The sequence below is a fragment of the Leptodactylus fuscus genome, chromosome 9 (genome assembly GCF_031893055.1).
Source record: "Leptodactylus fuscus isolate aLepFus1 chromosome 9, aLepFus1.hap2, whole genome shotgun sequence".
Taxonomy (NCBI): Eukaryota; Metazoa; Chordata; class Amphibia; order Anura; family Leptodactylidae; genus Leptodactylus; species Leptodactylus fuscus.
The window spans coordinates 22549462-22576384 of record NC_134273.1 but is presented as its reverse complement, the minus strand read 5'-3'; the positions used below and the strand labels follow the sequence as shown (position 1 = coordinate 22576384).

Sequence of the window (26923 nt, the reverse complement as noted above, 5' to 3'; positions counted from 1 at the left end):
TTTTTTATAAACACACAGTTTGAACCTGATTTTTGTGTCTGTCTTTAATTGTGTGCCTGACAGAGATTGTATGGGGAATGTCTGGACAGACCTCATAGGTACTACTCACAGCATAGTGGCCAAGCATCCTCTACCCTCCATTCGCCATGTTTGGACTGCTCCATTCCTCCAATTATATCCATCGGCTGACAAAGGTCTATGTCCCGAAACATTTCACTCAATGCTGCACCAACCTCAAGGGCACCTCAACCATCATCAAGCAGAAAACATACTACAGTGAGTGCCCTGGGGATAACTACTATCACCAGCCCTAACTGTTGCACTAACCTCGGTGAGATACCAAGGGCTTAGCGTAGCTGACTACAACCAACTATATTCCTTGCATATCTCTGCATTAGGACTCCCATCAGTCCTAGGAGTCCTAGCACCACTGTGCATAGGGAGGACATCTGCTGATGACATAGTCAGGGAGCAATCACTCTACACTTAAGCCCGGTTCACATCTGCATTCTGTATTCTGTTGGGAATCCACTTGGGGACCACCTTGAATGGAAACCTATACACACTAAAAAGCGGATAGCTAAGAAACCACACCATAGACTGTAATGGGTTGCATGTAGTTTCTGCTCTGTGTGCACTTTTCTCTCTGCACGATTTGTGTGGACACCAAGTGGTAACCACATGGACCCCATTATAGTCTATGGGGTCCGTGTGGTTTCTGAGCTAACCACTTTTTAATGCATATAAGTTTCCATTCCTCGAACGGAATACCAAATGCAGATATTCCCAGATAGGGAATACATTGTACTATGTAGAATTAGTATTTTGCAATGTTGCAGAGCTTTTGCGTAAACTACAGTATATCTATAGGAAGACTATAAAGAGGATTTACTACAGTGTATGATAGTAGATAGTTTTGTTGCCGCGGGAGCCTACTGTTCACATAATATTACTGACAGAATAACTGATATTCTGGACTATCACTACATGGGAATGGAGAATATAGTTTAATAGCTGATCTTTTGATATTCGCTCATTTGCATTCATGCGCTCGTTCCAGCTCTCCTATTAATATTGCATTTGTGAAAGTTAAAATGACGCTCTCTCCCTGTCAAAGTTTAGAATTTATGGGGGGGATGACGGAGGGGAGGTCAGGGTGGGTCATTTGCTGAGGCATCCATTGCACCAAATAGGAACGCTCACTTTTGAGTGGAGTTTCCATAAATCCTTCCTTTTTTTGAGTAGAAATTAACTGGGACAAGCTTAATCTGTTGGCAAAAATTTTGGCAAATTTTGAGCAAGTATGATAGAGATGGATGAAATGCTATTTTTTTTCGTAAGAAATGGAGGCGGTATTTTGGATCCACCGTTGCATACATAGCTTTATATTGCGAAACTAGTGTTTTGGCGAAACTCTGGCGAAGCATTTTCTCGGAGACTCACTTGTCTTTCATTATAAGTATGAGCCACCTGTGGCTAAATTATAGTCTACGGATTTCACGGCTGATGCTAATCCTGTACATTGAGGCTTCATGCCGTGCTCAGGGATTCTTCACATGAAGCAGAAAAGAAGATGTTGACCATATATTAGACTTGATGCATGAGCATAGTCTCACGAGGATGAGCAGGGTTGGTTTGACATGTGACCTAGGTGCTAATGATAATGGGGTGCTGAAAATCTACTTTGGCTTGAGCCAGGGTCATTGGTAGAGGTAGATGAACCTCCCAAGAATTGTTTCGTTTTGGGTTCGGGTGTCTCTGGTCCTTCATTTGTTTCTGGTCGAACAAGTTCGGGTGGAACCGGAAGTGAAATTATTATACTCTGAGTAGAGATGAGCGAGTAGTACTCGATCGAGTAGGTATTCGATCGAATACTACGGTATTCGAAATACTCATACTCGATCGAGTACCACTCGCTATTCGAATGTAAAAGTTCGATGCAGAACCAGCATTGATTGGCCGAATGCTATACAGTCGGCCAATCAATGCTGGTTTTTCTCCTACCTTTAGAAGTCTTCTCCCTGCGCAGCTTCCCCATGGCGTGTTCCGGCTCTGAATTCACTCTGCCAGGCATCGGGCCTGGGCAGAGCCGACTGCACATGTCCGCTTGTAGTGCGGGCATGCACAGTCGGCTCTGCCCAGGCCCGATGCCTGACAGAGTGAATGAAGAGCCGGAAGACACCGCGGGGACGCTACAAGGAGAAGACTTCTCGGAGGATCCAGCCCGACCCTCACTCGTGGACTTGGTAAGTATAATTTGTTCGAACGTTGCCTACCCCTGAAACGAGCATTTCCCCCCCATAGACTATAATAGGGTTCGATATTAGATTCGAGTAGTCGAATATTGAGGGGCTACTCGAAACGAATATCGAACCTCGAACATTTTACTGTTCGCTCATCTCTAACTCTGAGGTTTCTTCGGACCCCAGAGTATAACATAGGTGGAGGCCTCAACTCTTTTGGGCACTATCTCATGGTCTTGTTGGTGGTGCCCTGAGTCATCGCTGATGCCTATGTTTGGGTACGCCAAGCATCATGACCTATTATTGCTCGGCATGCCCATGTGACTGATGTTGGTCCAATACCAGGCCTCAGTGGTGACCCTGTGCACATGATGCCACCATGAGACCACCAGATGCCTCAAAGAGGTCCAAAAGAGGGGAGGAAAGGTGAGAATTCATTTTTTTTTCATCTTCCCTGTGCCTCCACTTATTATACTTTGAAGAAACCCCAGAGTATAATAATTTACCGAAATACATGTCATTTTAGTTCGTCTGAATAATTTGGGATATTCGGGTCGAACCCGACTCATGACAAAGCGATTCGCCCATCTCTAGTCCTTACATACACAGATCTCTGCTTGACGCTAACAAGGCTGATATAAATACACTCCGTCGTCCCGGTATAATTAAAAGGATAATCCCCATCATTTATTTATTGAACAGTCAGATCCACTCATTTATAAGATGATTTGCAGATATGGGTTTATCTAAAATGTCATTGCAAAATTGTGATGGGGCTCCTTGGTCTCCAAACACAATAAGACAATCATACCCGCCACAGAGGAATGCTACACGGATATTAATTTGTTGTGTCCCGCTGTCCTTAGAGGAGCCCTAATATATTTAGATAGTATAACTGGCCACCAACTTTTACAATCAGCAGCTCCAATATATTTAACAACAGTGTATACAGACATGACTGCTTTAACCATAGGGCCAATGATGTGCCTGTACTGAGCCCTATGGCAGCAGGGGGGCCCTCTAGGTGGGAAAGTGGCAGTGGGTCCCTATTTCAACTCTACTTGGTTCTTCATGTTGGAATCATTGAACCCAGAGTAGTGCTGAGTTTGTAAGTTCAGTAAGATGATTAAGTCATTTGATATGGAATTTAGCCAAAACTGTAATTTATGCACAAACAAAAACTTTTAATTCCAACTCTTCCCACCAATTCTAAATTCGTTTCTGACTTCTTGTCTCCTGGAGATGGACCATGAGCGATAAAGACAGTGGTCTGGAGAAGACCCTATTGAAGTTTAAGGATGAGTTTATTAGTCATGGTCTGTGACCTCAGCAGGAGTCTTTGCATAGAAGGAAGTTCATAAAAAGTGAAATCATCTATTGTGACTGGTGGAGTCTTATCTATATAGACGTGACAGATGTGAGCATCGATGTGCTGATATATAAGGTGGCTACTGCTAAAAATCCTCTTACAGAAAATAGGAAGTTGTTGCATAGTATTTGGCTTTGTAGCCAGAGTCAGAACTGCAGGATTTTTAGGATTTTGTTAAATAGATAATAAAAAAAACTCACCAAAAATTCTTTAAAATGTGCCTAATGCATATTTAAAAAATAGGTCATTTGCCCTATGATAAGTAAACATATTCCTTTAATAAGTTATATTACAACGTTTCTTATATTCATCTGCACTACTTATTGATGAAGAGTTGTTGTATAACTCAAGGTATATTTTAAAGTGTATACTGTATATATATATATATATATATATATATATATATATATATATATATGTATGTACAGACATAACAAGGTTAGGCCCAGTTCACATCTGCCAAATGGAAACCTATATGCATTAAAAAGTGGTTACCTAAGGAAACCCGCGGCCTCCATAGACTCTAATGGGGTCCATTTGGTTTCCGCACAAAACATGGGAGAGAAAAGTGGTGCTTGCATGATTCGTGCGGACACCGAGCGGAAACCACACGGACCTCATTATAGTCTATAGCAGGGATAGGGAACGTACGGCTCTCCAGCTGTTGCAAAACTACAACTCCCAGCATGCATACTTGCTCTGCTGTTCTTGGAACTCCCATGGAAGTGACTAGAGCATGATGGGAGTTGTAGTTTCACAGCAGCTGGAGAGCCGAAGGTTCCCTACCCCTGGTCTATAGGGTCTGTGTGGTTTCTTAGTTAACTGCTTTCTAATGTGTATAGGTTTCCGTTCCCCAAGCGGACTACCCAAACGGAATACCGAATGCAAATGCGAACCGGGCCTAAGCGAGTTATAAGGTTCATGTTAAACTTTGTTACAGTATATTTGTCATTGCAATAGAACATAAACATGCACAACACATTACGATATAAAAGTAACGGATGACCTCTCACCTGTGAACGCGATACCTGGTGGTATACCCTTGTTGGTACCTCTCTGCGAAGTCCATGTATTGCTGGGCCCCATGGAATGGGCCTCTGTTACTAAGCAACCAGTCCAGTGATGCCTGACCGGATGAAGCGGCCGAGCCATGTTGCCTAGAAAGTGTGGCTGTAGCGGTTGCCAAACACAGCATTACAGACAACCAAGTCAGCACCAGCCATGCCCAGTCAGAGCGGGTGTACAGGTGCCACCTCATGCTTCTCGGACGCAGCGAAATGCTTCATTCTCCCCCTCACACCCTCTCTCCCTGTGAAGAAAGACACAAACGAGAAAAAAAAAACGGGAAAATCAGCAGAGAGAAAATCACGGTTATGAACAGTCACTTTCCATTTCGCCTATTTCCATCTTTATGTACTGAACATTCTGTTGTGTTTACTTTGCATAATCAAAAATTGACAATACCGATAGCTCAGAATTTGCTTCCCTGAGAAGTTAAAATGCCCGCCATTAACACTCATTAAATCGACGGCACGGTTACCGTTAACTGTTGATAGCGACCACAAAACAAGTTTCGCTGAGAAATATTTCAAACTTCCTCATTTAATAAAATGGCAACAAATTTACAATTTCTGTAAACATTCCGTCACCTTGAAACGTAAACATTCCAAAGAGTCCTCGTTTTACTGTATCCTTCGGGTTCGTTAAATTTCCGTTCCATCCGGATACAGGTCTAGTCGATGTGAAATTAAAGATTAGGCGTTGGTGGTCATCGCTTTCCGAGGGAGCGAATTATATAATAATCCTCATCGGTTTTAGCATTTGCGAGCAATACGCTGGAAATATCAACACTAAAAATTGTGAAAGCTTAATGGCCTATAATTTTATGTATGAAGTATCCTATTTTCATCCGGTGTTATTGCACTTATGTCTTTGTCTGGATATCACATAATTAGACAATTACGGTAAAAAAAAGGAAAAGGGCGAGAAAAATCAATTTACGTGTGGGTAGTGCGCGTCTCAATGAAACGGGTATTTGGTAAACAGAATGATACTATTAGGTTGTAAAAAAACGCTTTGGGATATTGAGTGTTTTGTTTTTAGTCATCTTGGCGTAGGTCATTAATAGGTCTAAGACATTAGGAGATCTGAGAAGGTACTTTAAGGAAGAAACATATCGACAGAAGAGATTGTACATGGAGTATTATACTTGAAAATGCAATAATGACTAAACATCAGCGTAAAGGACGGAAGGTATAAGTGGAATGAGCTAAAAACTAAAAATATACATACTCCACAAGTGGTCTTATTTTATATGGTCTCAAAAATCAAAAAACCCTTCGCTGTACTCAGGGGTGAACCTACCTTTTTTGCCGCCCGAGGTGGACGACAGAAAGCTGCCCCCCTCCTCCGGGAGGAGGGGGCGGAGCGAAGGGGGCCTGGCGGAGCGGTGTTAGCAGGCAGGGAGAGGACCTGCTCTCTGCCTGAGCGTGAGGGGAGGCCGCTGGAGCAGCGCTGCGTCCACAGGGCCTCCCCAATCCACCACTCGCTTCCCGTGCCGGGCTGCCGAGAGGTTGACGCTAAGCCAGTCTAGGACAGCTTGTCCTGGACTGGCTTAGGTAAGCAAAAATGCTTCAGGTCGCCTCATGGGAGGTGCGGCGCTGGCTGTACTTAAGGCTAGGCTGACGTGTGTCGCACAACCTGAAGATCAACTATATCCCACCTAATGATTGTTTATAGGGTCATGTTGCAATATCTGATTCTTCATGATTGCAACATGACAAAATTTAATGCACTTTATTTTAAAAAATAATGTTGCTGTTTTCTGTCTGAAAACCTGAAGTTTCTGCCACTAGGTGTCTCCTTTCTTGCTAATTTCCGTTTACTTCCTGTTACTAGGGAAGTTCTGTCTTTAGAAACCAGTAAGTTCAAGATGGGAATACACTGAGTAAAGGGGCAGGGAAAGTTCTCTCTTTCCAGCTATCTCCTGACTGAGTCTATCTACTTCTAACTAGCTGCTTGTGTTACTGTTGTGTTATTTTTAGTTTTCTCTATCAGGGAACGTTTTAGCCACATCATAACCTGAATATGTAATTTAGTGTGTCCTTGGCACTTATATGTTATGGTCACTTGGGCCATTCTCAGCTGATGTATGTTTTCTACTTTCCAGAATGACATATAAAGAAAACAGTAGTAGTGATAGTGGATGGGGGAGGGGCTCAGACTGCTCTCAACAAACCCCCTGCCTCAGAATCAAATGCAAAATATGCTATTCAATAATGGGGCTATTAGCAGCAGAAGAACTGATAGGACATTATGTATGAAGGCTTAGGCCCGATTCAGATCAGCATTCGGATTTCCGTTTGGGGAGTCCATTTGGGGACCCTTGAACGGAAACCTATATGCATTAAAAAGCGGTTACCGTCAGGAAAGGCGCGGTCACATAGACTATAATGGAGTCCATGTGGTGTTTGCAGTACTTTTCTTTCCGCAAGTTTAATGTGGACACTGAGCGGAAATCACACAGACTCCATTATAGTCTATGGGGTCTGCGGATATGCTAGGTAACCACTTTTTAATGCGTATAGGATTCCGTTTGGGGAGGTCCCCGAGTGGACTCCTCAAATGGAAACCCGAACGCTGATGTGAACCAGGCCTTATATAGCTAGAGAACAGATTGCCCAGCAAGACCTGGCAGATCTTTCCTACAAGCAACCAAGTATGCAGTCTTACAAACTGTGCATGCTCTGCTGGGAATTCTAGGAACGAATATTGAAATAAGGTTATGCAAATATGAATATGCAAACAAGGAAACTGTTTTATAGTGAGTGGAGGTGTTCATTAAACATATATGTCCGGAGCCAGCATGGCCTCTTTAATGCATATGCAACACTGCTTGCACCGTACGACACGTCCAGATTGCCCACAATATGTCCACACGTCGCCTCCTTCCTTATTAGAGCCTCCATTGACAGGACCCACGTCTTCCTATAGCATGACACTTCCACAGTAAGTTTTTTACAGCCTCTGGACATCAATCTTCTCAGCGTTCAGACTCCATTAGTCACACCGCTCCATAGAAGCCGGAAGACAGCCAGGACAGGGGAGAGAAGGACAAAAAGGATTACTAGATAGAATCTGTATTAAAATAATGTATATCGTCTTATTCCATAGAACTTAAAGGGTGATGCTAAATTCATACTGCAGAATTTTTGCCCGGTAAAAAAAATTCCACTTCCATTCATTTCAATGGGAGGCTTTATTTTCCGCTAGATGAAAAAAATGAAGCAAGCGGGAAAAAATAAATTCCCTGCCTGATGGTTTAGGTGAAATGGATTTTAGATGATTTAGCAAAATCCAGCAGATGAATTTACCCATAGATACCAACTTGTTCCATTGCGTATCAGGAAAACCTAGTTGGACGTGAACTCCGGGGATATATTACTGATGGGCATTACAAGTTGTAAGTTCTATGGAATAAGGCAAAATATAGTTATACAGGTTCTACCTAGTGGTCCTTTTATGTCCTCTCCCCTGTCCTGAAAGTCTTCTGACCCCTATGGCGTGGTACGACTAATGGAGTCTGGGCACTGAGAAGGTCAATGTCTAGGGGATGTAAAAAACTTGTTCTGAAAGTTTTTGGTATAGGAAGAAGCGGGCCTTGTCTATGGTGGACGAGGAGGAGAAGTGTAGACTAGGGTTGAGCCGATCTTGAGATTTCAAGATCGATTTTAAAATCCGATTTCCGATCATTTTCCAGCCGATCTCGATCCTGATCGCGATCATGAAATTTGCTCGATCGCCGATCGGAATCTGATCCTTTCCGAACCCGATCCTCAACCCTAGTCAATGCTTCTCTATGGGAAAAGTCACTTTTAGGGTTGAGCCGATCTTGAGATCACCTCCGATCTCGATCCCACTGGAAAAGATCGGGTCGAAATTCCGATCACGATTGTGAAATTTTCTCGATCGCCGATCGAAATCTGATCTTTTCCTATCCCGATCGCTCAATCCTAGTGTAGACCTATTGTGGACAATCTGGAGGCATTGTACTGTGCATTTTTTCAACGTCCATGGAATCAATGGGTGTGTTCACATGTCCGTTGTTTTGAAGGTTCGTTTTTCACGTCCAAAAAATTGACATGTACTATATTTGTCTGGCAAAACGGACAAATGTGAATAGACCTACTGAAATTCATGGGTTCTCCAGTGGCCAAGTGGCGACTTTTTCAAAAACATTTCTCACTGCCATATGAATAATTGTTGTTCGTGCCCATGTGAACAAGGCCTTACTCTTTAAGGCCAGAGTTTATTCCCTGTATGTTGAACAAGGAGTCCCATAGTAAGACCTTGTTGACATCTTCTCAGTGTTTTTGTCTCTATAGACTAGGGCTACACGTAGACTTTGGTCGTGACTCCCCTGTCTCCTTCACTAACGCAAGTAAGCGGAGTAACGTTGCGATCCTAATGGTGCTGCCCCGTGACTTCCAGGTGACAAAAAGATCAAGCACTGCCGGACTCTTTTTTAGATTATAATTCTCGGCACCCTTCAGGTCGCAACGCCAATCCATTCCATTACATTAGTGAAGGAGTGACAGGATAATCACTGATCTCAGGAGTCGCAGCTAAAGTAACCATGGCAAGCCTTGAAAGATCTTTAGAATTTTTCCCGTAGTCTGGCGGTTCTACGACCGATCTCCCTTGTACCTATTTTTGCGTTACATTTTTGCTTTGTATTGTATGAAACCGGTCGGAATTAAGACACTGGTGGTAAAATGTGGCTTTTATTAACATTATTTAACTTGGCCCAAATTAAATCAGTGAGAAATGAGCAAAGCCGGAGCTGTCGGTAACGGGAGCCGGTGGAATGTAATATGCATTAGTAATGGCCCTGTATTATGGCCCGCAGCTTATAATTATCACCGACTCACAATAAAAATTATAAATAAATAATAGCCGGCATTAGGCCTCACAAAAGAAATACAGAATACAAGATTACTGCCATAATTCACACTCCGGATTACAGCCCACCAATACAAGATATTTTTCAAAAAGCAGGTTTTGCCGACTTTAGTGCGGGATTATTGTATTCTTACGAGTTTTTCTTCCTCCGCAGGGATGTGGTTTGTTAAAAGAATACTAAGCCTAAAGTCTAAAATCTGCAGTCGTACTTCAGTCCTGTGCAAACTAACGTTCTCTGTTATCAGCCAGAGCCAGAGGCATCCCCTCAAGCTCCTGAGTCTCCTGACTACCTTGTATTATTTAGAATAGTGGCATATTTTTAGCGGCTGCCTCCCCTATAGTGCGCCCCTGGCCAGAGACTGTTTGTTGTACTATTTAGAAGGATGCGTGCTATATTTATTGATGGAGCAATACAATACGAGTAATCATTAACATAATTTCCTACTGTCCAAATGTTTGGGGGCAGTGAAGAACTTTTAGAAACAATACCTATAATGCCGGTTGATATGCTGGGTTCTGGATTTAGAATCCCTTTTGGCTGAGTTCACGTGGGTCTTTTTGGCCCGTAACCTGGGGTGGAGGCCGCCTCAAGTTTCGGTCCAAAATACGGGTAGCTGCAATTGGATGCCTGTGCAATCCTCTTTGGATTAGGCCCAAATGAATGGGCCTAGTCGGGAGTGTCTTCAGACAGATTTGCAAGGTGACTCAGTCTGAAGAATGAGCATGTCTATTTTTCCGGGAGCTGGAACAAACCGCTCCCGGAAAAAAGAACAGACCGGCTCCCATTGATTTCAATGGGAGCTGTCTTTTTGGGAAGGATCTTGAGGCGGATACTCAGCCTTAAGGCTCTCCTTAAGGCTCTCCATCCACCGAATTGAGAGTCACTAGCACCATGCTTTGCATGCCACCTAATAGAAGATAATGGAAGATAGACTTGCACATTCTCAGTCAGAGCCCTCTATTGATGTGCATTCTTGAGGCACTGGCTTCCTAATTACATCATGGAAGTCAGATTTGCATATTCTTCCCATGTTCCTTTGCACAGTGGAGCGCTCATGGCTTAATAAGACTCCACACACCTAAATGATGGTTCTCTACCTATGAAGTGATGATATCACCCCAACCCTGTCTAAGCCTCTCACCTCTGCCAGGTCCATCCTCTCTGCCCCAAGCTGATGAGATGCAACACATCGAAACAGCTGTCCTTAGCTAAGAGACTGTACCTGGTATAATCCCAACATCATTGCAAACAAAGGCCTCTGAGAAGGTCGGCATGATGTTAAAGGGAGTGCCCTCTATAGGTGTGATTGACTGAGACTCTGTCTGCCTAATTACATCATGGAAGATAGACTTGCACATTCTCAGTAAGCGCCCTCTATTGGTGTGCATACTTGAGGCACTGGCTAACTAATTACATCATGGAAGTCAGATTTGCATATTCTTCCCATGTTCCCTTGCACAGTGGAGTGCTCATGGCTTAATAAGACTCCACACACCTAAAAAGGTGGTTCTCTCCCTATGGAGTGACAATATCCCCCCAACCTAATAGACAGTTAGGAATGTTTTTATTATTCTTGGATGGGGCCAGTAAGCCCGCTTGTCTAAACAGCCCCTGGATAACTTCCCCACTCAGGGGCCAGAATGAGCTGGGCCCCTCTCCTCATGATCTCCTATAGCAAGATGTCCTACTATAGACTACCTATATGGTATGAATATTTGCCAAAATTTCAGCTAACAAAATTGGGGTACTTTGTTTACTGTAATTCCCTACTTTTGGGTAGAGTTGTGCAAACCCTCGAAGGTCCAATTTCTTTCAATAGTTCCAGAAAAATTTCAACTTTAGGATAATTGGCATGTATAGATATATCCAGAGGCATCCATTCCTCACACTTACCCGGACATGTCCATGGTGATGTGTTCATAGTGAGCAGCTTTTCAAGACAATATTATTTTGTGATATTTTGTCACAAGGCGATATGCTATAGGTGCCTACGTATGTCCAACCAATGATTGTGTTCTGAACTACAGTCCTTCAAAGATTTGTTAGCATGCCATTAGGTTATATTGAATGGAACCCCTAACCAAATTCGATCCTCATAAGGGATCAGTTTGACCTTGGCAATAAGCCTTATCCCTTACAATTGTCTGTATGATGACTAATGCAATGACATCACCGTTAACGCACTATGACATCATCTGCATTCAGTGCTTATTATTTGCTAGAGTGTATCCATACATTACCATAATCTGTGTACTGTGTCCATCATGGGCAGACATGAAAGCGCCCATTTCCATTATAAATTGTTCCTATGTATCAGAGCGATCTCTTTCTAGAAAACCGTGTACGTAAATAGATATGAAGTTCTCTTCTGATCGTCCAGTAAGCGCCAGCGCCAGTCCGGGCTCACGCGTTTCATGGTTTAATGTGATCGTATGAATGTGAGCCAGGTGGTAACTTTAATGTATGATGAAGGCACTTTTGTTTTATGAGTCTGTGAAAATGTTCCCGCGTATAAATGGAGCATCTGCCAATACAGTAAGGTATGGCACGGAGGTTAGCGCTTTATAAAAGCACAAGGTTAGGCAGAGGGCGAAAACAAACGCTGGATCTTCCTGGCTGCTGGAGGATACACTTTTAATCTTGATGGGGCCTGCAGTGATTTACAATGCAATAGACCGCTGACCCCTATGGCACTGAAACTGATAAGAGCACAAGTCTCTACTCAAAGACATGACCATATATTTACCTCAATCTCTATCCACCTCAGGCTTTCAATGGGCGGACATGATATGAACACTCTGCAGCAAAGGGGCCTTTGGGTAGTGTAATATTAATGTTGGTGGCAAAGGGTGAGAACATCTAATTTGATGAAATGTGAAATCGACTTTTTCACAATCCCTAAGCCATAGAGTCATTCGCCTGCCCATGAGATTGTGGCTGAAAATATGGAGCCGGCTGTAAAGCGGTATGCGCCATATGTAGCCCGAGGTAATGACATAATATATGGGCTGTATACTGTCTCTATTTTTGCTTCGTAAAAGTTTAAGAAACTTGACCAAGATTTCAAAAACTTAAAAAAGTTAGAAGGATTTTTCATTTGCGTATAGGGGTTAGCAATGTCTTCCGGTGGGACTGGGAATTCTTATCTGGTCAAGATTGAAGCTTGTACAGATCTAGCAAACTTTAAATTGACACATAACACGTTTGGAAGAAACTTTAACTTGACTTTTTCAATGGCTTTGGTCATGTTAGCTGAAAATCACTCTGCTTAGAGGGAGTCTGATACCAGCACCCAACATATCAACCCAACCCTGAAGATACTTAGGTTGGGGTCACCCAATATATCAACCCACTCATGGAGATACTTAGGTTGGGAGTCACTTGAATCAGACAGTGTTTTTCCATTGATAATTGGTGCCTTCACTGCTTTTGTCAATATGCAAATGAGCTTCCTTTGGAGCAATAAGGGCACTCCCATTGCTCCAAAGAAGTAAGTGGCCACGCCCTTGTTGCTGAAAAGAGATTTACAAGGTTCTCCTAACATATCTATCTACAGAGCTGGGTTCTGGTGATAGACTCCCCTAAAAGTTTAGTATTTTAGAGGGTTACTCCAGGGTGATCCATTTACATTATACTACACACTCATATAGATTGGATTACTAAGAAATTGACTCTAGTCTTAAGTAGGATGGAGACGTTACATCATGAACCTCACATATAAAGCTGGATTCATATTTGCGTTGGATTCTCCATGGGCGAAACCTAAAATCTGTGGAGAGAGAAGTCTCACAAGAAAGACTTACTCTCCGCCAGTTTCAGTATAAAATTGGCGGAAACCTGGGTGACCCCATTATACTCTACGGGGCCCAGGTAATAGTTTTTTAAGCAGACAGGGTCTCCCCATGTGGACCCGAAAGATAGTGTGAACCTAGCGTAACTTGTAGTTGCTTCCAATGGACTATCCATAGGGGATCAATACTGATCAGTTAATTGACTCCCTATTATATTGGTCTCAGTGTATGTGATTCAGGTGACTTATGCCCATTGGGGCAGGGACTGTTGTGAGTGGTTACAGTGTTTATACAGCAATGAATAATGTGGCTATTAGCCTATGCCTATAGTTCATGATAATATTGCCCACACTGGTTGTCATCTACATCCCAACAATCTCAAGACCAAGTCTCCATGGTGGAATGTCTAAGCTCATGCTACAACAATGAACTAACAACCGTAACTTACTTTATGTCATCTCCATTTATTATATAGGAGAACGTAATCTATTATTCCCTGTTATCTGCTATGTCAAGCTGACAAGCGATTGATCGGACTATTCCTTACTTGGATCACTATAGGAAGTCCAGAAAATCGTTTGCCCTGTTGTCTCTAATCTCCAGTTCAGAAATTGTCCTATATATACTTTACTGTATATACTGTGCCTATGTGTATTATATTATGCACTATGTAACGCTTCGCTATATCAGATGTTGCCATTGACACCTTCATGCTGTGATTTATTTCCATGACTCTTGGACGATTAGACTTAATATCAAAGAGGTTATCGGGATGGGCGCAGTTCCCTAAATTTGTCCAGACCACCACTTAGATGAACTAGGGCCACGAGACTAGAAGACAGGACCCCTGTAACTTTTAGCCTTCCTAAAGTAGACGGCCATCACCGCTATGCCTTGCATCTAACTGAGTCGATTAACCCTTTAGCAGGGTCCTACACAGATACAGAAGGGTGAACATTGACGCAAGTCCATCATGTTCAATGATCCAGAGGAAATCAACCCAGAGGTCACCAATGACACCATATTAGCAGACTTTAACTTGACATTCAACACACTCCATGCCATGATTCAGCAAACTTTGTCAATTAACACATTAAATGCCATTGAAAATGTCAAGTTAAAGTTGACAGAAGGCACAAAAACCTGAGCCGTGTGGATATATAAGGGGAGTGTGTTACATGCTGAGATTGGAGGACATAAGGGTCATCTGAGAAGGTTATCTGGTGATGCCAACTGCTTATATCGAGGCCTGTAGGTGGTAAGGTTGGCACCAAGAACAGAGTGGTTGGAGACATTTCCTTTGGTACACAACACAACCAATTGACAAATTTTGCCATGCCTGGGGTATATGTTGATGCACCGAGTGAGGAAGAAGAAGAGAGCTGAGCTAGATGGAGTGCAGAAGCTCCAGCAATGTCAGCTATGGGACAATGAGAGACAGATTTGGCGGAGCTGATAGACAGGTAGGCTGGCAAGCAAGCAAGCAGTCTGCCACCGAATTGCAGGCGACACTAAGAACATGAACAAGGCAGGTGTGGAAGGGAACGAGAAGCTGTCTGGGTCTCGGAATTGATGCCTTTCATATTTCTCTCCATTTGTTTGCTCTTTGTTTTCCTTGCTCAGTACCGACAAGGTGAATCCTGCCTTGGCATGAGAAATTCGTGATGTGCCAACAGGCCGGCAAAAAACCTGCTACTTTAATGACTGTTATTGGTCTATTGAAGCCAACACAGTCAATCAAAATGAGATCCTCAAAATCCCCCGCCCCCGGGAAAAAATAAGAAAAAAAAAAAAAAAACTTTAGAGGGAACGTTCTGCATTTCTCACCCACGGTTGTCACTTAGCTTTCATAGCATGTTTACTAGAGAACAGAAGCTCTCAGACAGACTGGTGTATTATGTCATAGGCGTAGAGTTCAGCCCTTTACGGGAAACGCGAGGGTTAGTGAAAGCCTACGGGCCAGTATCAATCATGTCCCCAAGTCAAAAAGATGACACGCCATGTATAATAACTACTGCTAGGAAGAGCTGTGACTTCTCTGCCTCTTCGCTTTTGGATAAATGGAGCTTTTCCCTGGCAGATACATCATTGTTTTAATGCAATCAATACGGCACGGTAAAAAAAAAAAAAAAGGCGAGTGAGGCGGATTGTGCCTACACTGCACCTCCAGAGTCAGCAGCAGCCTCCACGGCTTAGACGGGTGGAGGACTGCAAGTGATCGTTCTCCTAGCAAATGTGGCATCACCAATAGTCTGCCCAGACTCCAAACCCACTGCCCATCATGTAGCGGGAGCTGTCGGCTCATACTGCAGCTGCCTCATACACCAATAGAAATTTCCAGTGATTTAAAGGAAAAGTAAATTACGTTAGCAAATTAAAAGCAGGACGTATTTTGCTTTGAAACCTCCGTACGGCTCTATCAGTCAGCCCCCAGCTGCACGGCAGGACTTAGCGGCGGCGTATAAGTGGGCCCTGGTGCTTTTATAATTTTCCATAAACAACCTGTTATGAGGCCAGAGGGCATGAGGGGAAGTCTAATTTGCCTATAGGAGCGTGACAGCACAGCTGTGGTTCCATACAGTGTTCCATTCATCGCTACCATTAACTCGTCCCTATGTTCATCCGATTATTCTCTTCTTGGGTTTTTTTTCACCCTTTATATTTGGAATGGCCTGCAATGCCCTAAGGGACCTTGAGCCATTTAAAAAAAATATATAGGTTTTAGTTTGGATACAAATTGTGCATTCCATGAATGGGTATTTTGCAGCTGAACACGATGTCCCTTCTACCGCCCTTTTTTTTCCGAAAATGAGGAGCATCATTCATATTTTATAGCAATGCTTACTGGTAGTGGACAGCGCTGAAGGGTGACCAATTGCTCAGTAGATCGATTTGCTATAAGGCTGGAAATTTTTCTACCTTGAAAAGACATTTGGGAGGAAAAAAAAAAACTTCCTTAGAGTGATGGCGCTAAGTAGCCATATTAACAGCTGCAATTATTCACTTATTGCCTCAACTTGGAGTTGGGTAGTCACGGGGTGTATTGGAGTTTGTCGATTCCTCCAATCCATATATTATGAGCAGTGGATGACTGGGGAGTGGTGGGTTGTATGCACAATACTGACTATGATCTGAGCTGCTGCAGAAGCTCTTTACTGCCATGATGATACTGGTGCAGTTCTTGGCATCCCTACTTGGCTGTGCTGTATACCTCCAGCCTTGCCTAGATCTAAAATTCAAGTAGCATCAATGCCTATGGCCTGCTAACCGAGCCTGGAGATGGATCTTCTGCAAGTCTAAGAGCACCCCTGTGTAGAGTCCGCACCGGCGGCCCCTCTAGCAGTTATGGGGTAACACAACCTCTATTCAGGAGGGTTATTAGATTTTCTGCAGTGCACTGAGAACATAAAACCCAGCGATAAAGTGATTAATGGAGCAATGCCTTGTGGGTCTCTTTAGCAAGGAACAGGTCAATGGAGTGGTGCCCTACAGCATTATTGCAGGGAAAGAAGTTTAACCCATTCAAGGTTCAGCTATAGGAGCCTGCACATGGAGAATGCGTAAGGGTTAAAAGACACATAGGTTGGCTTATACTATATACCTTTGCCAAGATGTCTTCAGTGTGCTATAAATAATACCCATGCAGTGGCGCACAAACATAATGAATATATACTGGATATAGCTATACATGCCTGTATGACTTGCTGTTCACTTTACTTCCAGCAATTAAAGCTCCTCCATCTCCCATATCTGCCGAGATCATTTCAACGTCTTGCCTAAGCTACAAAGCTTGTCACGGTAATATAATAAGAATGGCTTACCCAAAGGGCAATATCAAAGGGGGCCCCACACACCACCTTGGCACTGCCAATCAAATGTCCACGACTGCTCGAGCCTTGATCAGAAAAAGGGATCCAGCGGTAGCTCACTGACTTGATCCTTATAGTTTCCCAGATGCCAGGCTGAAAGTTGAGCAACTGCAGATTAGCTGTATATCAGTCCACTTGTCTTCCATCTTTGTCCGTGCAAAATCCAAAAAGCAGACATGGGATCAATCCTTGGGATCCACGGGTCAAAAAGTCACCTGGGGACAGAGGATGCCCCTGCACCCCCTGCAAGGCTGTAAAGCTGCGTGCTTGTAAATGGATGTCTACAGCTGTGCATGTCCTGTGTCTGGCCGGATGTCAATCATTTTGAGGAACGTAGGGAGCCCAGCGTGCAATCCTTCTATAAGGTCATCCTGCTTTTCTTTCGCTTCTTTTTCCCTTGTATCAAGGTCTGTCTGCTTCCCATTGTCTTGCCATGGAGATGATCTGTCACTGGTGTGATGCAGACTCTTCTGTGGATTTAGGTGTCAATCCTTCCCAGCTTCTTCTCGTCCCTTCGGTGTGGCCTTCTCCTAATATCGAATTTTTGAAAAAATTTTTCTTGTGTGTCGCTCTCTCTTCTCTCGGCTCCTAAGTGTGTTGTTACCTGCAGGATTCGCAAGCACCAGTTCAGCACCAAGTCAGTGTGAAAACTCTCTCCCATCCTTTCCCCCATTCCATGCCTGTCCCACCGCAGCCAATGGCACCGAAAGCTACGCCTCCGCCGTACGACAATTGGTTAAATCCGTCCCCGGGGCGACACTTGATTGGACGTCTCGGAGCTCTGTGCTTTAACCCCCTCCGTGCTTTCCGGAGCATCAGTGTTGAACAATATCTTATAGAGAATTGCAGCAGGGGGGAGTTAGGGCTGCAGCTGCCTGGATTTACAAATCTATTAAGTCTCTTATTTCCACTTAAAGTAGCTGAGTTTGAAACCAATTGTTCTACAATCCCTGATCCTTAATGTAATAAGACACCCAGGAGATAGTATATCATGTAATAACAATTCAGAGCAGCAATTTCTGCTCCACACAGGTTGTAGTGTAAGAAGGGACAGGAGCAGTAAAGTGGAATTACAATTATTTCCGTAATACCCTTCCGGATGAAATATTGATGCCAAAGCGGTGATCACTGTCTGTCTGCCATGTACAAAGTGTTCGATTCCTCCCGCACCTTGGACCGGGAGATGCATGGGGCCAAATATTTGCTTTCCAAGGACCCGCTATCCCTTATAATCTGGATAATTGACATGACATGCCCAAAAAACCCTACAAGGCCAATGATTATAGTCCTTTAAAATTAGGTTCTTTTTGTGCCAGCCGTACAAAAAATCCCCCACTTTCGCCTTGAAAAGCGCATTTGCTTTAACTCCCGGTATGTAAGTGCATTTGCTAACAGTATGCAAAATATTAGTCATTTCATTCTAGCTGTTGAATTGCTGCAGTTTTTATGGAAAAGTACTTAAGCTGCGAGGAACAGAACAGACAATAAGCATTTCCTTTGGGTTTAAGACAGCTGCCTCCATTATGGAGCTCTTTCCTCTATTCTCTCTTTGCTTTTCTGCATGGTAAACATGCAGTTTTCGGATAATTATACTGCCCATCATGTAATGTCTCCAAATTGGGTTGTCTCCTTATTTTCTGCACGCGGGTAATGGGCTGAGGACGTACTTATCATGGGAAAGGTGTTGTGCGGTGTTATAGCGGTGGGGTGAGGCGTGCTGTGGCGGTATTATTAAAGCCTCGCACGCGGCCTGCTTCAATGGCCGTTAATGGCCGGTAGAAAATAGTCATAGAGGATAATTATATTGAGCCGCCTTGGTTGGAACTCCTTAACATGTGACCTATATAGCCGCCACGTCCGTGTAGAATGAGGCGTAGGTTTATGCAAGGAACAAATATTTATTCTGGATGTGTGTATTGATTTTTAGCGCATAACTAGGTGGGTGCGTCATTTATGAAAAACTTCTAGGGGTCAAGTCTTCCATCTGATCCATCTCATCCATCTCCATACTTGCGATTATTATAGCTATAGGCTTTGGGTAATACATGCCACTGGCGCCATCTGTATATTAGTTTATATTAAGGTTATAACATCACATCTACATGCACACATAGTGGCCATATGTCATATGTTATGAGACAATGAAGTAATAAAATCTAACGTGTACCCTCTAAGTGACCTGTAGACGTGCCTAAGCGATCAGCAGCGCCTACGAGGCATCATTCCCATTAGAATTCGGGAACACACCTACAATCGGTACTCTTTACTCAATATACTACGGTATTGGGAAGTGAAAGTGATGGATTATCAGATATTCCGGATTATCAGATGGCAATGGAAAAGTATCCTGAACTCAGACCATTGAGTTGATGTAGAAGTATTTGTGATCCATCGGGTTAGGTCACCTTCATCCATCGCTCCATGGTCCAGTTCAGTTGGTTACGAGCCCATTGTAGGCACTTTCGGTAGTGGACAGGGGGGCAGTTGAGTACTCTACCCTACCCCCTACCAGTATATATTAAGTTATACAGCTATGATGTCCATAAAGCTATCTTCTCACCTGACGTATTCCACCACCACATGGTTGACATTGTCACTAAGTATCCATGTTATTCTCTTTGTTATGGCTTATTCCTGTATAAAACTCTCTTGTAAAGATAAAAAACAATATAAAAACAGAATCTACTAGTAACACTTTGCTCAGGGGTGGGTTGCGAAGGGCTGGTCTGGTGGTCATGTATCCTGGGTTTTGGGTGCCATGTTGGCATGCCAAGAAGCCGCTCTACCTTGGACTAGGGTGTTTAGATACAGGTTAACAATTTGCGGTTGGACAATCTTACATGGACAATGTGACAGCGCTGGGTTAGAAACAAACTGGCCCAGAAGAGTATCAGTGGGTCCAAGCTCTCAACCAATAATGGTCCTGCAGAAGACTCCTGCATTTGAAGGGTACCATGGTCTATTTCCTATGGATATTGGAAGGTGGGCCCCAGGATCATGTTATCTGGTTAGCCCAAGGATTCTCAATCCAACACCACAAAAAAAAGCTGGATGTCCAGACCTTCTAGATTATTGAAACGCCAGACTAAAGGAATGTTACCTTACATTCCCAGATAATAGGGCCATTGTGAAGTCTCCTTATTGTCTCTATTTATACTCAAAGACCCCCCGGGTGGTGCAGCCTCTTATTCTGTGCAGTCCTGTCTGTGTTACAATACCTTGCCAAAATAAGTAACTCCATAGATAATAGTCAGGGGTTTTCAATGGCCACCCAGCTTTCCAACGTGCCCGAATAGCATTTGGATACACACTGTTACAGAATATCTTTTTGCATTTTCTGCTGTTTTACTGATTTTTCTGTGAATTGATAACATTAGGTTTATGAATCAGGTAGCTCAGGATGAACAGGATCACACACAATGCAGCAGTGCACGGTAAAAAAACCAAAGATATAGGCTGCAATCACATCGTGCAGGAAAGCTGCATTTTTTTGTTGCAGATTTTGCTGCAGTTTTTTGAGCCAAAGCCAGGAGTAAATTAAGAGGAATCTGATATTTCTCCATTCATCTAAATCCAGTCCTGGCTGTGGCTCAAAATTGCAGTAAAATCTGCAAAGTGTGGCCTCCGCCATAAGCATTCATCTAAAAGACATGTATAAAATGTAATAAAATGTTGTTTTTTTTTGTCTTTTTACTTTCCTCTTCTCCTTGTCTTGTGCCTGCCATGTCACTCAGTTTTATTCAAGCAAATAAATCCAGGCTGCAATACCACAAACAACCTGTACACCATGGTGGCGCTGTTGTTGGGGGGAAATAACTCAGAACGTGCTTTCAAATCTTGAATAACCTTTCATCTTAAAGGAAAACTTACTTTTTAAAATGAGATGTCGACTACTGAGCCCCTTAGCCTAGATTTACATGACCGTGGTAGAAAATGGCCGTGAAAAAAGGACATTTTTAATGGCTGTTTTTAGGGATTCCGCATAAATTTCAGTGTAATGCTGGATCCGTGAAATGGACATGTCCTATTTTTTTGGACGGTCTGTCCAATATTCCCCGTTCACCTATAGTGAATTTAATGCAGCCGCGTGACTGGGGTGTGAATGTAGGCTTATATGAAAGGGATTGGGAGCCACACAGATGTTTCGTTTGACCAAGGTTACTCGTCCCCAGTGCTTTGCAGGAGGCTTCTTCCTTGCGTTGTGGTTGCGGTAGAGCTTCCACCGGCCGGCCTCGAGCGTAGCCCCTTAGTCTCAGTCAATTACTTTTAATAACCAGTCCTGATATAAACCACATAGGTCTTTGATAATGAGCGCAGCTCCTACATATACATCATATCCATATAGATGGGAATAACTTGTGTATCTTTATATATGAGACCTTCTGGGAGGAGTGGTAGTCCCTATTAAATGGTAGTAATATGTCCCTTTACGAGGAGCTCGCATGGAGCGCCGGTGCGGGCTTATTTCTGGAGTAGAACTAATAAAGGCACCAGGGAGTTTTAATGTGCGTCCAATGCAATTTTATTGCTTAACAGCACAGCGGGTGAAACAGTCCATCAAGGGCGAATTAGAAAAAAAAGTCAGCTAGGTGTTTGGATCCCTGTGTTTCAGCACAATGGTGGAGCCGAGTCTTTCTTCTTGGGTTGTTATCTACAGTGGTACAGTATAATGAATAGCTCCTAAGCAATGGATGAAGTATAGCGAAATTACAGATCTGCTATATAGATCGGTGTTATTTGGCCCCATACTGTATCTCCATGTGCCTCAAACATACTTGTGCTAGGAATAGGGATGATGCCAAATAACAGTGATACAAACTCTACATGCACCAACCCATTGGACCACTTATATAATGTTCCATCACCGGGTGCAATATGAGCCGAGGCCCCTAATTTTACCACAAAAAACTGGGAAAACTTATTGACTCGAGTATAAGCCGAGGGGGGAAAATGCAGCAGCTACTGGAAAATTTCAAAAATTAAAATTTTGGAGTTTTTGGGTGCAGTAGTTGCTGGGAAAGGGGAGGGGGTGTTTTGGTTGTCTGTCTGCCCCTTTCCTGAGCATAAGGACTGATTTTTTTTCCCCCATTTGGAATTCAGCCTGGCTGAGTATAGGGTATCTGCAGTGCTTCTATTAACCCCTTCCGGATGGAACAGGAGCACTGCAGATCCCCTATATTCAGTAGACCGGGCACTGTCAGACACAGGGATACCTAATGTGTATGTGTTTCATAGAAATTTTCTACTTTTATATGTATTCTAAGGAAAGGAGGGATTCAGAACTTTTATTTACTTTGTTTTTTTATTATATTTTTTTTAAAGCTTCTTTTTTTTTCACTATCTTATGGAAGATTCTATACATTACTATTGCAGCTGGTCTTGCCCCCCCCCCCCAAACAAGTCGAGGGGGGGGGGGGATTTTCAGCACATACACTGTGCTGAAAAATTTGGCTTATACTCGAGTATGTACAGTAGATTGTGAGCCCCATAGGGGGATCACAATGTACAATTTTTTTCTTATCAATATGTCTTTGTAGAATGGCAGGAAATACTCCACGCAAACATGCAGAGAACATACAAACTCCTCACAGATGTTTTTCCTGGCGGGATTCGAACCCAGGACTCCAACGTTGCAAGGCTGCAGTGCTAACCACTGAGCCACCGTGCTGCCCGTACACAGGGTTTTTTGGACCAGCTTTTGACGCAGAATCTGGCTCCAAAAAAAAGCCTCCCATTGACTTCAAAGGGAGCCGTTCACTTCTTTTTTCCGCCAGCGGTTTTATGCCACTGGTGGAAAAAAGAAGTGAGCTGACCTTTCTTGCCATGGATTCCACAGTAGATTACGCCGCCATGTCCGCGGAGCAACACCTCCCTCCTGACCAGGCCCATTCATTTGAGCCTAATTTGGAGAAGAATTCCACAACTAGACGCTGATACACTGCACCGGCATCCAGTCACGGCTAGCCATTTTTTTTTGGACCAGATTCTGAGGCGGCCTCCGCGTCAAAATCCGGTGCAAAAAACCCCATGTGAACTTACCCTAACTGTGCCTGGAAAAGTCTCAATCCTCATAGTAATCTCTGCACACTCCAGGGCACCAGAAAGCTTCACCCGTCAGGAACTAGCATAGGTTTCAGCAATTCTTTTTACGTCAATCTAAGCCAATTTTCTGGCAAGTTTCGCAAATTTCTGGTTTGTGACTTTTTTAAATAATACTTTCAACAAAAACTGCCTCAAGTGCTGTTTTTACACTTCCCTTGACATTTTCTAAAAAGGGGGCATGACACCTCAAAAACGCCTCCAGTATCTGTTCTTTTCTCACTGGAAACATCGAAACCCCTCATTGTATCTCTCATTATCTCTCATCTTGGCTATTGCAATACTTTAGTAATTGTTACTAAACTCTCCCCTCTACAATCTGTCCTCAATGCGGCCGCCAGTCTCATCTTTCTGTCACTCCGGTACAGATGTATCTACTTGTGTCAGTTGGCAACTACTGGTTGCCCATCCACCACAGAATATGATACAAAATAATCATCATGTTCACTCACAAATCGATCCACAGCACTCCACCTTACTATATCTCCTCTCTCGTCACAGTCTACCACCCTAAGGGCCCCTTCACACGGCGTAAGCGCTCGGCTCATTCCGAGCCGTACACGCGAGCGTTTCTAAACACTTCCCATTCACTTCAATGGGAGCGTGCGTAAAGCCGGCTTAGGGGCCCTAACTGTCCTCTACGCTCTCCCAATAGACTCATATTCATTGTTATCTGAATATCTCAATCCTGTCTCCAAGACTTTCCTTGAGCTGTACCGGTGCTCTAGAATGCTTTACCCCGGACAATTCATTCAATACCCAAGTGCAGCAGCTTCAAACATACCCTAAAGTAACATCTATTTAGGTATGCTTATCACATGACCTCATAGCATTGTTCTATACCTCTGCGCCCGCACCTGAAAAATAGTAATTCGGCCACAACTTTTAAACTCACCCTAAAACGCCCCAAAATTCTCAATTTAAAATTAACTATAAAATGTGTTCACTTGATGTTCAAATACTCAGATCCCAGAGTGCACGGACTTATCTGTTGCTGGTGGCTATGTCTAGGGTTGAGCCGATCTTGAGATTTCAAAATTGTGTTTAAAATCCGATTTTCGATCATTTTCTAGCCGATCCCGATTGTGAAATTTACTCGATCGCCGATGGGGATCTGATCTTTCTCGATCCCAATCGCTCAACCCTAAATGCAATAAGTCATAGGTAGGGTTGAGCTGATCTTGAGATTTCAGGATTGTTTTTAAAATCTGATTTTCGATCATTTTCCAGCTGATCCAGATCGCAATCGCGATCATGAAATTTGCTCGATCGCTGAAAGGGATCCGATCTTTCCCGATTGCTTACCAATAGCTATGTCTGTATCACCCCACATGCAATCCCCAATACGGTAAACCTTACATTTTCGAATACATGAAGACTTCTCTTGTGCCTCACCGCTCTTCTGGATCTCCCTCTACCATTTCACGTTGCATTATCCAATCTTACAAATGCTTACTATAGATGAGCGAATACTATTCGAAACTCTAGTTTCGAATACCTCGCTCCCATAGGAATGAATGGGAGCGACCGAACTGCAAAGGGTTAAGTGCTGGCAGGCGCGCGGCCGCTCCCATTCATTCCTATTGCAGTTTCGAATCCTATTCGCTCATCACTAATGCTTACCATACACATGCATACAATGCTCTACCAACACCCGTACTTATAGAAGTGGATGACGCTGTACATAAACAATAATCCCTGATCTGCCCACTGTTGGGTGCTTATATATATTTTATACAATTGCAATTATAATTCTCTTGACTTTGGATTCTTTTTGCTGTTGGAAAGCGTTTCTACAGAACATTTAACAAGCATATTCGTGACATCTGTTGTCTGGGATAACAAACAGCTCCGAGTTGCTGTGCAATTTCCATTCTTACACTGTACTTAACTAAATGCAAAGCGTTATAATCAAGTTCTTGTGTTCTTGTCATTGTTCTCCAACTGAGGTGACCGGGCCGATCCCAACAGGTCTCCTGGTGAATGGAGGAAACTCGAGGGGGTTACTATTACACATGAGAAGATCCAGATTGTCCTACAGGCAATGCTGTATGGGGCAAAAGTATCACTAGTAGAGATGAGCGAACAGTAAAATGTTCGAGGTTTGATATTCGTTTCGAGTAGCCCCTCAATATTCGACTGCTCGAATCGAATATCGAACCCTATTATAGTCTAAGGGGGAAAAATGCTCGTTTCAGGGGTAGGCAACGTTCGATCAAATTATACTTACCAAGTCCACGAGTGAGGGTCGGGCTGGATCCTCCGAGCAGTCTTCTCCGTGCAGTGTCCCTGCGGCATCTTCCGGCTCTGAATTCACTCTGCCAGGCATCGGGCCTGGGCAGAGCCGACTGCGCATGCCCGCACTACAAGCACTACAAGCGGACATGCGCAGTCGGCTCTGCCCAGGCCCGATGCCTGGCAGAGTGAATTCAGAGCCGGAAGACGCAGCGCGGAAGCTGCACGGAGAAGACTTCTAAAGGTAGGAGAAGAACCAGTGTGCTGGTTCTGCATCGAACTTTTACATTCGAACAGCCAGTGGTACTCGATCGAGTACGAGTATTTCCAATACCGTAGTATTCGATCGAATAACTACTCGATCGAGTACTACTCGCTCATCTCTAATCACTAGATAAAAAGATGTCTCACCTATAGTTGGCTACCCTATATGTTAGCATCCGACCAAGTTCTTCTTTTTGGCAGTCCTGTAGAGGTGTATGGAGTGGCAGTATACATGGGAAAAATTTGAGCGAGGAGAAAATCAGGACTCCTGTTCTTGTGATCAGTTGACCCCTATAGATGTAGAAGTAATAATAATAATAACACCCATACATACAGCAGTGAATTTTGTATAGCATCCATGCTGGTCACCAATGTCCATGTAAGGGCTTCACCTCAACTTGACTTGACTTCTGAAGGACAGATCTTCCGAGTTTCCAGTAATCATAGACCTTCCGTCCCACATCTCCTTCACTTCTGTTGCTTAACAACTAATGAATTTGCCAATTGGGACTCTAATAGACCTAAAAAAAAATATCTTTGATCGCTGTAATAATACTTCTAGTAGTTGTCACAGCAACAGATAAAACTGTATTCATTTCTTAAGACCAAGATACTTTTCCAGACACTCAAAACTCTTCGCCTTTGTCTGTATCAAACCAATGGTATAAGCAACACTACCGGACCAGCCTGGGGATAAGGGTGGCAATGGCAGATTAGACCACATATAGTGTGAACTTAGCCTAAAGGTCATAGCAATTGGTGAAATTTTATACAATCCCCGATTTGTCATTTAGGGTTTACTAAAATGTAACGCACTGTAATGTATGCTTTATTCTAGTAATATAGAAGTAGCTAAGATGATCTACTGAGGGCTCATCCATAAAAGTTATAGTCACAAGGGCAGGATGTTACTATAAACTATTAGAAAAAAGTATCGACTACAAAAACATTTATGAATAACATCATGTTACAAGTACAAGCTGATGAGGAACAGAATAATCTTATCATAAAACCTTTTACATCTGCATAACTTCTGCAGCTTGCTATATAATCCTCTTTATATACAAGTACTAAAGTGCTGATGCATCAAT

The 26923-nt window shown here is 43.2% G+C and overlaps 1 protein-coding gene across 1 annotated transcript in view; it reads right to left on the bottom strand.

Moving 5' to 3' along the window:
- BRINP2 (BMP/retinoic acid inducible neural specific 2) overlaps window positions 1–17276 on the bottom strand; it is a 230714-nt gene extending 213438 nt beyond the window's left edge. Inside the window, exons 1-2 of the mRNA XM_075287107.1 lie at window positions 17187–17276; window positions 4626–4921 (exon numbers count right to left, since the gene is read on the bottom strand). Of these exons, the coding sequence (XP_075143208.1) occupies window positions 4626–4870 (245 nt within the window). The 5' untranslated portion in view covers window positions 4871–4921; window positions 17187–17276. The remainder of the gene's footprint in view (window positions 1–4625; window positions 4922–17186) is intronic.
- Window positions 17277–26923: the final 9647 nt, after the last annotated feature.